The sequence below is a fragment of the Penicillium brevicompactum genome (genome assembly GCF_028827555.1).
Source record: "Penicillium brevicompactum strain IBT 35665 chromosome Unknown utg000005l_segment0_segment0, whole genome shotgun sequence".
Lineage (NCBI taxonomy): Eukaryota > Fungi > Ascomycota > Eurotiomycetes > Eurotiales > Aspergillaceae > Penicillium > Penicillium brevicompactum.
The window spans coordinates 4,657,069-4,670,946 of record NW_026623208.1 but is presented as its reverse complement, the minus strand read 5'-3'; the positions used below and the strand labels follow the sequence as shown (position 1 = coordinate 4,670,946).

The 13,878-nt window shown below is 49.7% G+C and overlaps 5 protein-coding genes across 5 annotated transcripts; 3 read left to right on the top strand and 2 right to left on the bottom strand.

The window, feature by feature from the left end:
* Positions 1–630: 630 nt before the first annotated feature.
* Positions 631–2,540, top strand: N7506_007633 (uncharacterized protein; the record flags this gene model as incomplete). The annotated part of the gene is made up of 10 exons (XM_056956926.1): positions 631–824; positions 891–904; positions 956–1,028; positions 1,093–1,424; positions 1,474–1,617; positions 1,677–1,891; positions 1,955–2,152; positions 2,212–2,239; positions 2,289–2,404; positions 2,457–2,540. The coding sequence occupies 10 exons, from the start codon at positions 631–633 to the stop codon at positions 2,538–2,540; spliced, it is 1,398 nt and encodes a 465-aa protein (XP_056811260.1).
* Positions 2,541–3,476: 936 nt separating this feature from the next.
* N7506_007632 (uncharacterized protein) lies at positions 3,477–4,880 on the top strand (the record flags this gene model as incomplete). The annotated part of the gene is made up of 1 exon (XM_056956925.1): positions 3,477–4,880. The coding sequence occupies one exon, from the start codon at positions 3,477–3,479 to the stop codon at positions 4,878–4,880; it is 1,404 nt and encodes a 467-aa protein (XP_056811259.1).
* Positions 4,881–5,187: 307 nt separating this feature from the next.
* N7506_007631 (glutamine-dependent NAD(+) synthetase) lies at positions 5,188–7,510 on the bottom strand (the record flags this gene model as incomplete). The annotated part of the gene is made up of 4 exons (XM_056956924.1): positions 5,188–5,297; positions 5,353–6,152; positions 6,214–7,428; positions 7,482–7,510. The coding sequence occupies 4 exons, from the start codon at positions 7,508–7,510 to the stop codon at positions 5,188–5,190; spliced, it is 2,154 nt and encodes a 717-aa protein (XP_056811258.1).
* Positions 7,511–7,853: 343 nt separating this feature from the next.
* Positions 7,854–9,203, top strand: N7506_007630 (NAD(+) diphosphatase; the record flags this gene model as incomplete). The annotated part of the gene is made up of 3 exons (XM_056956923.1): positions 7,854–7,950; positions 8,004–8,450; positions 8,500–9,203. 3 exons carry the CDS (start codon positions 7,854–7,856, stop codon positions 9,201–9,203), a joined length of 1,248 nt encoding a protein of 415 aa, XP_056811257.1.
* Positions 9,204–9,399: 196 nt separating this feature from the next.
* On the bottom strand, positions 9,400–13,415 carry N7506_007629 (uncharacterized protein; the record flags this gene model as incomplete). Its single annotated transcript, XM_056956922.1, has 3 exons — positions 9,400–9,993; positions 10,074–12,698; positions 13,026–13,415. 3 exons carry the CDS (start codon positions 13,413–13,415, stop codon positions 9,400–9,402), a joined length of 3,609 nt encoding a protein of 1,202 aa, XP_056811256.1.
* Positions 13,416–13,878: the final 463 nt, after the last annotated feature.

Sequence of the window (13,878 nt, the reverse complement as noted above, 5' to 3'; positions counted from 1 at the left end):
GCAAAGCGGCAAGGAGATGGAAGATCATCAGCTACAGCTCCTCTTGAGCTCGGGGATCGGCGTATAAAAGTGGGACGTTCTTCACCAAGTGCCATGTGTATGGTCAGATGGGCAGGACCGAGACGCTAGGATCGTGTTTTTCTCCTGAGGCCCCACATAAAGAAAACAGACAGTCACGGGATTTCATTGGTCAGCAGCTCTCTTACATAATTTTTATGTGTCACGTGTTCGTCACAGCGAATCAAAATCTCCACAGCGCGAACGAAAGCGGGCATTTGCCCTGACTCCATACAAAAAACTCTGCAAAATGTACTCCGGACCTCCGTAGAGCTGTTGTCTCAGAGAATTGGAGTGGTTAATCAATCTCAACAAGCCCCGATCTCATCGAATCCCAAACAAAGAATGACATTGTAAACATGATGTCGTCCACTTTAAAACCATAATCTTCTGGAAAAATCTATAAATTATGGAGCCCAGGAGGTGATGTCCCACTCTGTGCCCACTTAATTGATCGAAAGATTGCTAGCTGGCAAATTCACGTCCCAATTCCGTGTTGGTATCCCGTGGTCCACTTTGGTTAAAACCCAACAGGCCTCGAATATTTCAAATCTCTCCTCACCACCATCCATCATGCTCAAGCAGACCCATCCAGATACAGCGGTCATGGGCGAGGCCATGGGTGAAGACTCTGAGCGACGAGTTTCGCCACATGATCTTGAGGGGAATGACTCAGATGTCCAGCATGAGGCCAAAAAATCAGCAAGCAATGATCCATTCGGATCTGAAGATGTTGCTGAAGTAAAGTACCGTACAATGACATGGTGGTACGTTCTGCATCCAAATCCTGCCCACTAAGAAAGTAGTATGAGGCTAACAATGATTCAAAATAGGCAGTGTGGAATGCGTATGATGATCCTCTGCACGCATGACGATCACTACTAACCTATCTCTCTAGTCATGATTGCGGAGAACGTCTCTCTAGGAATCCTCTCCATTCCATCCACTATGGCAGTTCTCGGAATGGTTCCGTATGTGTCGGCCTATGAGCTGTGCTCGATCTGATGTTCATCCTTGACTGACTCGAGTATCCAGTGCTGCAATTCTGATTGTCTTCCTATCAGCTCTGTCATGGTATACGGGCTACATCATCGGACAGTTCAAAGTTCGATACCCACATGTCCACAGTATGGGTGATGCTGGAGAAATCATCTTCGGCCCCGTTGGACGTGTGCTGCTCGAAATTGCACAGCTCTTATTATTGATCTTTGTGATGGCAAGTCACATCCTCACTGGAACTATCTTGCTGAGCACCATCAGCAAAAGCTCAGTGTGTGGCATCGTGTTTGGTGTCGTTTCACTGATCGTTTGTTTCATCGGTGCTCTCCCACGCACGATGTCCCGCGTGTATTGGCTATCAACTATCTGTAAGTCCAGTCAAACCTCTTGATATCATGTTTCTAACTATTCTTCCAGCCTTCGCAAGTATCATGATCACTACTCTTGTGACCATGATCAGCATTGGAGTGCAGTCTGAAGATCCCGTTGAGTATCATGCCTTCCGGCAGATCAGCTTCTATGAGGGATTCCTGGCATTTACCAACATCATGTTTGGATTTAGTATGTTTTCAGCCTACCATTTTCTCAATTCTGAATCGCCCACTAACCTGCGACGCCAGTTGTTCATGTCACCTTCTTTGGACTTATCTCTGAGACTCAGAACCCACAAGAGTTTCCGAAGGCCCTTGCTATGCTGCAGGTCACCGATACTGTCTTGTATCTCGTGGCGGGTCTTGTGATTTACAGATATTCTGGCCAGGATGTCAAGTCCCCTGCTCCATCTTCTGCGGGTCCACTGATGAAGAGAATTTGTTTTGGTCTGGCGATTCCAACGGTATGTCCTACTTTGCTCGCCTGCTTAATCAATATCTTGTTGACTTACTCGATCCGGATATAGGTTTACATTGCTGGTATTGTCGTCGGTCACGTCAATTGCAAATATGTATACGTTCGAATCCTCCGCGGTTCGAGCCATATGCATAGAAACAGTTTTGTTGGCATCGGAACGTGGGTTGGAATTGCAGGCCTCCTTTGGGTTATTGCATGGATCATTGCCGAGTCTATCCCCGGGTTCAATGATCTCCTGAGTTTCATCGTAAGTCTCGCCCATTGAAGTCCACAGGTCTCACGTTTAATTACTAATGATCATCTCAGAGCGCCCTATTTGGAAGTATTCTGAGTTGTAAGCTTCTGTCAACTTCCCACTTTTCGAGATGATACTAATTTCGCAGACGCCATTCCGGCCATCTTCTGGCTCTACATGAACAAGGGCCGTTATATGTCCACGGTTTCAAAGACTTGTCTTACCATTCTCAATCTTATAATTTTGGGCATTGGCCTGTTCATGGTATGTTTTCATCTTCCCATCTGGTCACTGTAAACTAATTCAGACTTTTCAGTGCGGAGCCGGGCTTTACGTCTCCGGTAGAGCTTTGAAAGAGAGCTCAGCAAACTCCAGCTGGTCGTGTGCTGTTAGCACTTGATACTGTCATAATGCTGGTTTTCGACCTGGCATTCTGTCACCAGTGGCATATCCCGAGGTCGCAATCGCCTGATGCGCGAGGACAAAGGCCCAGGGGGTGGCCATCTATGGATGGCATCACTCATCGCAGAAACTACAATGATTATTAATTTTAGCATCTTTCATGAGGCGGATGTATATAGCCCTCATCATGAGCCTGTGTATAATATAACACTACCCACACTGCATTTTCAATAAGTTGGTTTTTCCCCCTTAAATCGCAAGGGACATACATCAACCGATTAATATAGAAGGTTGACAGATGACTGAAATCACATTCTAGATCGGATGTAGGTGTAAGCCTTGGGCAATTTTGATCATTTTTTTCAAGACGCATCAACTTTTTCCACTAGGCCGACCGAGTCCAAACCTTGGAGATTCAGGGTATAGCGTAGTCCACATGACGAGCTAGTCTGCGGATGCGGCGTTCGTGGTTATATCGGAAAAATGACCACAACAAAAGTACCCGCAAAGGCAACTTCCGAGCTAACTTGAGTCAGGAATACCATAATCAGAGCTTTGAATATACAAAGGCAAATAGCCAAGTGCTTCAAGCCAGGTTCTCGGTCTAACAGATTCAGTGGAAAAGCTAAGTGAGCCAAGTAAACAGGTGAGAATTTGACGGCAAACATCGGCAAAAGTAGGAATAGGCCTATGAGGTCATCGAAAACAGAGCTAGTACCCGCAATGAGGAACCAAACTACCATTGCCCACCAAATGCGCCAAACCCTGTCAAACAATGGGGGTAATGCATGATATTGACAATGACCTTCAACACAAGTATATGGTTCATAAGAATAAAACAAAAGACCAAAAGAAAAGGTGACGCAGAGAGCCAAGATAAGCATTGGGGATCACGTGGGTCCAATCGGTCGGGCTGAGTGGGGCCATCCCCAACATGTATCAGCCCTCTCACTTTTTCTTCTTCCTCATCTCGAATCCTACTTTGTATCAGCCTGGGACTTTGGAAATCATGACAGACGACAAAAACAACAACCGCAACGATCGCAACCGCAATGAATGGCATGATGAAGCAAACCCATTCGTTGCCTTCCGCCGTTATGCCGACGAACAGGTATCCACCCTGCTTCAATCTATCACAGGTCTACCCTCAGCAGTGACGCCACCTCATAATGACCGTTGGGAAATATTCACCGAAGACCACGGCTACGAAAGCAGAGGGGCGCTTCAAAGGACCGGCAATAACTCAGACAGAGACCGCCAGACCGACAATTATCGTGGCGGCGATCGCGACAGCGAACACCACCCCAAGAGATGGTACAACGGACCATCCGACTTTTTCGGCCTTGATTCCTTCTTACTTCCACTCGCCTCACACCTATTCCACTCCAGTCACAGCCTCTTTCCGGATATGTTTGAAGACCCCGCCTCGCCTACTTGGCCGATCGCCTATATCATGTTCAGCCCCTACTCTCCTCTCCACTTAGAGCGCCAAGCACACTACCACGCTCATCGCGACGAGGGCATCTTCTCATCTATAATGTCTTCCTTATATCTCGATTCTGAACGTGATTCGTCAGAGCCACAATGGAGGGAGGCATTTGAGGACCTTCTCCGGCTTGAAAACGGGAAGCCAATGCTAAATCGCGATCCCACTGGAAAATCCGAGTCAGGAAAAGATTGGTTGCATGGGCTCGTCAAACGAGGCAGCTTGGGTGATCAGTGGAGGTTCGTGCCTGGAACGGAGAACCAACCCTGGTCCGGCATCACTTTCGCAGGTCACCAAGATCAAGAGAAGGATCAAAGTCGCTCTCGGTCTGTACCCGAGAAAGAGATCGACGACGTATCTACAAGCGCCGATACAGAGCTGGAATTGTACGAACGTTTCTTATCCGACATTGAAAACAGGGAACGCGAATTCTTCAGTGGTGTCTCTGAGAGCCCCCTCCTTCGACTTCTTCTAGCAGAGAAAAGACAACAACAAGAAGAGTTCGACAATCATCGAAGTGGTCCACCCAAAACCGATGAACGCAGCGATAGCAATGATCCCCGTATCGATCTAGTGTCTGGTGGAAACAAAGAATCTGTTTATGAAACACCACACGGTTCCACCGAGAGCTCTCCAGACCATGCCTCCGACCAACTATCTCGAGTGGTTTCTACCATGACCCGGACGGAGCGCGTACAATTACCCGATGGCTCTGTCAAAAGTACCATCGTTAAAACAAAGCGCTTCGCAGACGGCCGAGAAGAAGAAGATTCTTCTGTGGAGGTATCTCACCCTCAACATGAAGCCTCTGATTCCCAAAATTCCAAGAATGGCTGGTTTTGGAAGGACTGAGCCGCTCTCTCCTTTGATACCTTAATGAACAACTTCCCCCTTGTATGGCTTCAGCATGAAAACTGAAACCAGACATGTCATTCAGCGCGATTTTCCTTTGTCTACCTCAAAATTCCCAAGTTTGCATGGTCCTTCGATGGGTCCCATTCGGCGTTTCTAGCTTTCCTTCATTTTTGCTTACGGTGCTGTCGTTCCAGGAGCTACGCTTTGAGTTTCAAAAGTCATCAGATTGACCACCATGTTATCCACACTCAACTCTATGAGATGCGAAGAATAAATCGAATTCTACCAATATCACACATTTCATCTAATCAGCCTTGACGCTTTTCTTCTGCCCCTTGGCAGTAGTCCACCCCTTCGATTCCCAATACTTCACATTATCTTCCATCTTCTTATAAGCCCATGTAAAGGGGGGATCTGAAATCAGTTAGCCACAGCCCATCGTCAAGCAGATTGGTAGGATAAAACTTACACAAGAATTGTCTAAGATCGTGCCTGTTATCCTCAGGAGAGTACTGCTCAGCATGGTAGCTGGGTGTGATCACAGTCATCTTGTGTCTGTTGATTGAGTAGTAGTAGAAGAAGTGTCTTGTCTTCTCATAAATCTCACGAGGACTGTACTCGTTGCCCCACAGATGAAGGAGCTTCTCATACATAGAGTAGGGGCCCAGCTTGGAAACCTTTCTCAAGTATCCGAAGACACCCAGTTGGGCATATGTGACACCCATATCGGCCTCATCAGATTGAACATAGTCATGGGTGATAGGTTCCAGCTCGGCTGTGGGTGTTGCGTTGATGAATTCCTCGAGGATAGGAAGCTGGAAGCTTTCGCCGGACCAGGAAATGAACTTCTTCAGATCAACCTTGCTGATGGATCCGATGGGGTTGAGATCCGCAGAGCTGGCGTCGTACTTGGTGAGGTAGCCTCGAAGACATTCATCGACGTTCGAGGAGGCAAGAACCAGCAGACCACCTCCTCCGGGGCGCTGGCGGACTGTGGGTAGCAATGAAGCAAAGAGATATGACAGCACCATGCGGAGACGGGCTTGCACGTTTTGCAAAGCGGCGTTCTCAGCAGGGGAGCCGCCGTGCATCTTGAATCGGGGTTGGAAGGTGGTAATCACCGTGAAGAGATTCATGATGGAGGTGATGACAGTATCAAAGTTAAAGTCAATGTGGTAGGACCCAATATCTCCAGCCAGTCGAGTCGCTCTGTCTCGTGTCTCATGGCCCGAGTTCTGTGTGCCCATGTAGCTGGTGTGGAAGATACACCTGCATAATGTTGTCAGCATTGGCCCAATAGAACCTGATCAATCTCGAGGCAACAACTTACTTGCAAATCTCCTGGGTGGTAGTAGGAAGCCAGTCTGAGTCCGCTGGCTTCGCGCAAAGACGACGGACATCCTTGATGACTTGCTCGTTGCCCTGACGAACCGCCTTGAGGACTTCACGGCACATGGAGTGTACAATGATCGCAGTAGCGCAACTGTCAATACCACCACTCAAAGGTAGGAAGAAGCCAGCCGCACCGCATCTCCGAAGATAATCCCACAGCCAGCAAGCGGGGCCCAGGGCAATTTCCTCCTCGGGAGCATGGAAGTGAGGCTTGATGGGCTGTGAAGTGGCCAAACTAGGCTCAGCATCTTCGCCGCGGCGAGAAAGTCTGATATCGAGATCCAGACGGACATAGGGCGACTGTTTGCTCGCTTGCATGCCACGGCTGGCACTGCAGCGGTAGGTTCGAACTTCCTCAATGTCTACTGTAGCAGTAACGACTTCAACGTCATTCAACGAGAACTGAGAGCCCTGAGCAACAACATCACCATTGACGACAATCATGGCACATCCGTCATAGTACAGGCGATCGCCATCACATCCCTGCTGGTTCGCGTAGAGGTAGATACCACCGCTCAATTTCGTAGCTTGAGTGATCAAGTTCACACGGGTGTCAAGTTTCCTCAACTCGTGGTGGCTGCCAGAAGAATTGGAGATGATCTCGACTCCGGCGAGACCGTAGGGCACGTGAGGGCCATTTGGAGTGAACAGCTCCTCGCAAGTCTCAAGACCAAGACAAGTGTCTCTGGTGCTAATAACCGCATCACCAAAGGGCACCTTGTATTGCCCGGTGATCTTTCCAACAATTGATTCCAAATAATAATCCTCCACCTCTTGTGGACGCTGCCAAGGTGTGAAGTGTCGGTGCTCGCGATAGTTGCCGTCATTGGCAAGCCACATCTTAGGTCTGATCAAGATGATCTTCCGGTTATAGAAAATCACTCGGCAGTTGTAGCGCACGTTCCGGTGACGGACTGGCAGCCCCACGTCGACCACAATGTCCTGGCAATCTGGGTGGTCGATGATGCGGGCGAGCATCTCCCAAGAGTGCAAAAAGGTATCACCTTCAAGGAATCCGTCGAGAACGCCATATCCGGTAATCTCAAGCTCCGGACCAACACGCAGGGTAGCGCCGGCAGCTTTAGCCTGTCGGATACTTTCAATAATGCGCTCTGCGTTGCCCTCAAAGTCGAGAGCCCACTGATTGAGGGAGCTAGAGAAGGAGCTGTTAGGGTGCAGCCTCGCATGTCAACCTGAGTCACTTACCATGTTGCTAGAGTCACCAGATGGCCCATGATGTCTGACAGTGTCTATCACTTCCAAGCAGTCGAAGGGTTGCGATTTGCGATAAGAGTCAAAAGAAAGACGGTCACGTGTGTGGGGACATGTCCCCCGCTTCTGCGGTAATAGCATTACCGTGAAACATTGTAACATCACATTTTTATAATACCTATCGGAGGAACTCCGCATGGTATCGTGTATCAGGAGCGTATGATTATCCCGAGGTCACCGGCTGATTAATGCGATGCCCGCGCTTCAGCCGGTTTCTCTGTTCGTGATTGATCTCTTCAATATAATCTTTTGATCTTATTGAATTTTTCTGTTGTCCTTTTTTCCGTTTGAAATAAGTTTTACAAGATGATTCCAATCCCACAGATCCCAAAGCCTGCCCATACTCTTGTCGATTCCATGCTGTCTAGGCATTTCGGTAGAGAAACCGTGAATTACTTCTCAAGTGAATTGTTCTTCTCTGGTGGCCAGAGCACCCCCGGCTGATAGATCATATAGGCTCTCCAATCAACCGCCTGTCATTCCTGCGCACTGATCACCCATTCCTGTCTACAGCCCTAAAGCACCCCTCCGCGCGATTTGTGCTGTTGAACAACCTTGCACCGTTGACCACAGCATCGACACAACTTCACCTAGCCAAGTATGAAGATGTTCAGCCTCTTGTTCCCCGGGATACCTATGACGCATCCGAAGAGGATGTGCTCAAGAATTTCGACTCGCGCAAGACGCAAGCAACCCTGATATTCTTGGGACTGGACGAGGGTCGCAAGGAAGGAGGATTGTCATTCAAAGTTTACCAGGGAACGCCTTACTTTGCAGTTGATGTGACCCCAAGGGGCTCCGAGCAACAGCAAGCCGCAGCGAAGGATGTCATTAGCGCCGTCGAGGCGAAGGGACTGTCGTTCTTCCAATCGCGAGTTCACATGACGTTCTCCGCAGACGAAGGTAGATGACCCTCGCACCAAAAGTTTGACAATTGCTTACATCGAAATAGCGGCAATCTATGCGCAAGCTCGCGCGCTCATGGACTGGAACACTCGAAACACATTCTGCGGGACCTGCGGGCACCGCACTCTGGCCATCAATGCAGGAACCAAGCGAGCATGCCCACCGACAGACGCCGCCCGAGTTGCCGAAGGCACCACAGTCGAGCGGCCGGAGTGTAACACGCGTACAACACTTTCAAACCTTTCCTTCCCGCGCACTGACCCCACGATCATCGTGGCGGTGGTCTCGGCGGACGGAAAGCGTGTGCTGCTCGGACGGAATAAGCGATTCCCACCGAATTTCTACTCGACGCTTGCTGGCTTCATTGAGCCAGCGGAGTCGGTGGAAGATGCTGTGCGCAGAGAAGTCTGGGAGGAATCGGGCGTGACTCTGTCCCGTGTCGTCATCCACTCATCTCAGCCATGGCCTTACCCGGCCAACTTGATGATTGGTGCTCTTGCACAGGTCAGTGACCTAGAGCACGAAAAGATCTCTTTACAACACGATCCTGAGTTGGAGGATGCGCGTTGGGTTGAGGTCGAGGAGGTTGAGGAGGCGCTGCGCATTGGCGCCAGTAACCTGGGCGCTGATGCGGGTGCAGAGTACAAGGGCGGTTTGCGGTTACCTCCACCTACCGCAATTGCGAACCAGTTGATCAGGGCTGCTATCAGTGCGGAGTATTTCGGTACTGACAAGCAGTCGAAGATGTAAAGACATTTCATGATGATACGCCTGTTGATATGTTCATTACGTTGATAGAGAATAGATGTTTATACATGGATGGGGGTGGTGGGGGTGGAAAGAAATATAGCGCCAGAAGTCCGTTGTATCTTTTTTTTTTTTTGAAGATTGCAAGCTAGATACCATACATGAATGGCGACAGGGATCGATATCCTCATAGATAACTTTAGAGATTGGCATACAAAGTACCATCTCGCAACTCGTGAACACTGCTGTTCCGATTGTTGGGAGATCCGATCTCTGTGTAGCGGGTGCCATCCCGCAGTTCATGAATAGTGACTCTTTGGTTGCTTCGCCTTCTGCGTGAACCACGTCTAGAACCTGGACTTCCAAGCTCGCTGGGCACTTCACTGTTGGGCGGCGACAGCTCGCGATCAATGCTTTCTCTTTCGATTGATGCCTGAAGGATGTAGTCTGCAACACTAGCAGAGCCGACTTCGGTATACCATCGACGTAGGCCAGACGCATATGCACGTTCCTCCAAACCAGAGCTGTTGATCTCAGTATCTCGATCAGAGTCATCGAAGACCGTCCAAGCACTAGACTCGACGCTGACAAGCGTAATGATGCCCTCCAGGGGTTGTGGTTTGAAGCTGCGAAGCAAAACGGCAGAGCCCTCAGTCAAAGACGGCATAGCTGACTTGTACCGGCGAAAAATTTGAGCATTCATAGTCATACCAGCAATAGATGGGTCGGTAAGTTCGACACTCATTACCCAATCTTTGGCGCCTGATTTGGGTCGACTGATCGGCGAAACACTCTGGACAATGGAAAGTGTATCCACCAAAGCGTTTTGATGATTGCCAAGTGCAGCAAGATTGGGAAAGTCGGAAAGCTGACTGCGTGGTTCGGGGTCGTCGCGATCGAGGGTCGGGGGGGCTGCACGACCACTGAGGGTGTTTCAAAAGGCCCCTGTGGAATCACAACCTCTGGAGCGGCAGGGACACGCTCTGGATTTTCGATAGTCTCAACAAACTCCATGGCAGAAACGGCCTCATCCTCACTGCCGCTATCTTGATTCGCCTGGTCGTCTGGGTGAGCTGTGGCATCTCTGTTCAAATCTTCAGACCCGGAGGACAGAACCTGCGAGGTCAAGTCCAAACCCGCGGGAGCCTGTTCGGTAACAGTAGATGTGATCTCAAACTCGGATTCAAGGCTGTGGCCTTGGAGAGTTGCAGCCTCTTGAGTAGAGTCTGGGACTAGCTCGAATCGAGTCTCAACAAACGAGGAATTGTCCAGTGTTTCGGGCACTTGTTGAGTCGAAACTTGTCCTATGACCGAATCTGCGGTATCTAATTCACCGCTGAGAGGGGAATGGGAGTCGGCTGGCCCGTCCACATTGTATGACTTGTCTGCATGGTCTTGGGGGTAAACGTGTGAATCTTGCTCGTCGCCAGTTTCACGATTTTCATTCCCGGCTGTGGAATCTTGATCATCATTCTGATTTGTGTCTGCCAGAGAACGATTATCATGATCCAAGGCCTGATTATTGTCGTCCAAGGCCTGTACGTCGAACCTATGAGCTTCAGGCGGTGACTGAGGGTCGGTGATGTGTCTGTGTCCGCTGTTGGTGTCGTGGAAAGGAGCCGAAATTTCCATGACTTGATTCTCTTCCTGATCAGAACTTTCTTGCACTGACGATTCAGCTTCCTTGTCACTACCATGGACCAAAGCGTCTGCTTCATCATTTAATCCGCGGTCGTCGCCGGCTTCTTGGTCTTCATCATCCTCGAGCTCATCGTCACTGGCCGCAAGCTGGCCTTGTTTCGAACCCATGTCCCATGAATTCTCCTCTTCCTGCTCGTTCTCGTCTTCGTCTTCGTCCCCTTCGTCCTCTTCATCATCCTCCTCCTCCTCCTCCTCCTCCTCCTCCTCCTCCTCCTCCTCCTCCTCCTCCTCCTCCTCCTCCTCCTCCTCCTCCACATTCAGGGCCAGATTGGCATCATTGGAGATAAGAGCAGAATCGGCAGATCCAGCGCGGGATGATTCGCGATCGGCTTCTTCCGAGGACTGCGAAAGGGGCTTCTCTGAAGTTTCAGCAGCAGGTTCGTCGTCGCTGTCGCTGTCAAGCACGATAATTTCTTGGGATTGCGGGGGCCGAGGACGGGGAGAAAAGCCATGTTCCTCTTCGGAATCTTCCCCCTCAGATCGGTCCAAACTCATTTCATCCTGATCATATTGAACAGCATCCTCCTCGTAGTCATCTTGGGATTCAAAATCATCCTCGGATTGATCATCATATCGATCTTCCTCATCAACCATTTGGTCCCCGTCTGGGTAGGGGCTTTCATCGTGGGATATGCCTGTGGCTTGTGAGGAATCGTCAATCTCATCTCCGCTGTCAGACTCTTCTTGAGGGAAAGTTCTCTTGTCGAGATCTTCCATTTGTCGTAATTCTCGCATGCTCTCAAGAGCATAGAGAGCATCCACATCCATATCTGCGGTGGAGTGTGCATCCCGAGTTGGCTCAATGTCCGACTGCGAATGATCTTCAATATTTTCCTCTGGCTCAGCGGATTCAATATCGCGCTCGAAATTTTGTTGACGAGGATCTGTGGCATTTTCTTCCGGTGATTGCGCATGTGTGAGCTGTGTTTTGTTTATGGGGTGAGCGATAGGTCCAAGAGTAGGACCACTCCGTGCGGATAGCTCATGGTCCATGGATTCGAAAGAATCGTTCTTTGCTTTATGCAGAGCTTCAGTGAAAACTGACGCTCGTTCGCCGGAATGGTCGACCTGATCTCCTGTGTTGGTAAAATCCGGTCCAGCGACCGTGGAGAAGAATGGGTCAATCGTCTCATCGTGCTGCCCGGATGAAAGGTCGTGAGAGCCCGGAGTTATTCCAATTTCGTGGTGTGACGGAAAGTCAGAATCGAACATGTTCGTATCCTCTGATACAGGAGCTAGCCCAGTGGGTTGCGGTGAATGGACATTGTTGGACAGGGCGTAGAGTTCATTTGCCTCGACAAACGACACTGGCGGAGTTGCTATCTCGGTCGCAACTGAACCGATCTCTTGAGTTTCTGAGGATGTCCAGGAAGGGAAATAATCGTTCAGACCGGCGTGGTCGGACACGAGCGGCGAAGGAACCGGCAGCCCGGGAGAAGGAATAGGCCGGATTTTTGGCGTGTCTGTCGGAAGATGCACATGTCCTTCATGATTGTCTTTGAAAAATGCACTGTTCGACTCTTCCGCGCGCCTCTCCAAAATGCTTCCCGTGAGCTCAAGAGAAGGCTTTGCAAATACTGGTGGTGATGACTCCTGTATTCCTACATCTTTCTCGGGCTTTGAAATCTCGACCGCATCCAGCGTTGCTGGGTCTGTTGATTCAACCTCCGAGCTCGCTTCATCGAGCTCTCGATCCAAAGCTTGTTCCCAATCCAAGACCTCTTCTTGCTCATGCGGGCTCTCCGGCTCATCCACAAGCCGCCAGTCATCTCGTTGTAGACTGTATCTGGCCTTTTTCTTCCTTTTCCAGGCACGAATCCATCATCTTCCGCAAAAGGATTGAATGTAGCACGATTTATGCCCCCAAATGAAAGCCGAGATGGTTTGAGAAACGCAGGCGACCCCCAAGATCCTGTACTAGCAGCGGTTCCTTGTTCGGTATCGATCGATTTTCCATTCGGTGTTGCTGGCGGTAGGAGGCTGGCTTCTTGTGTTACTGTCGGGGATGTCGCGTGCTCAACATTTACCGTCAAGGGGGCTTGGGATGGGTGTTGAACCTGTATGGCAAGGAATTAGTTACTAAAAAGTCCGAACCACCGGGATCAAGTTCTAAGAGCAAGATACCTCAAGGCATACGCCGGTTTCAAAGTGTGCGTCCCACGCGATCGATCGGCCTGGTGTTTGTTGACTGGCTTCATTGGAGACAAATCTCGAGCCAGCTAGGCCGAGACAGATGCTATCGCCGATTCCAACATGTGACTCCGCGACCTTTTCTGCAACGCGTCCATGGAATGTGACCTTGACTTGCCCTTCAGAGCGTCGAAGTCGAAAATCTGGCTCTGCTAACAGAAGACTTAGAGACTTGTGCGCTGACGAGTAAGGCCAGACTAGAGTCACCACTGCCAAAATCGATTTGTCGGCTGGTTGCTCGAGGTCCGGAGAGAGCTCAGCGATTGGAACTTTCGTCAGAGAGCCCGGCGCATTCGGCGCGGGAAATTGTGCGATCGATTCCATTGCGCGGGATTTCGAACCACGCCCGGTTTGGCTTTCGTCAGTTTGACAACATATCAGCCGGGATAAATACTCGAGACGATGAGAAAGATATCAAAGGAAAGACCACAAAGCAGTTCGTCGGGGGCCGAAGGAGCGTAAAGAACAGTTAGTGCAACAAAGAAGTCGTAAGCTGCCTCTCCGTCCGGTAACACCAGAGTAATATTACGGTATTATACGAGTAACACTATGATATAACAGGTATCAATGAAACCACATCTATCAGCAATGCTTCACGGAGTAGCTCAGATAATGTTGAACACTAATTGCGTCTTCATGTCCAGGTGGTGCTGGATTGCATTTTGAATAAGTGTACTTCATAAGCTGTCTCACCTTCTTGTATCGGCAACTAGGCCGAGGAGGCAGCTTTGGTCGCATTTGATTTATCCATTTCAACGCAGTACGGAGTACATACTCGTAGCTCCAC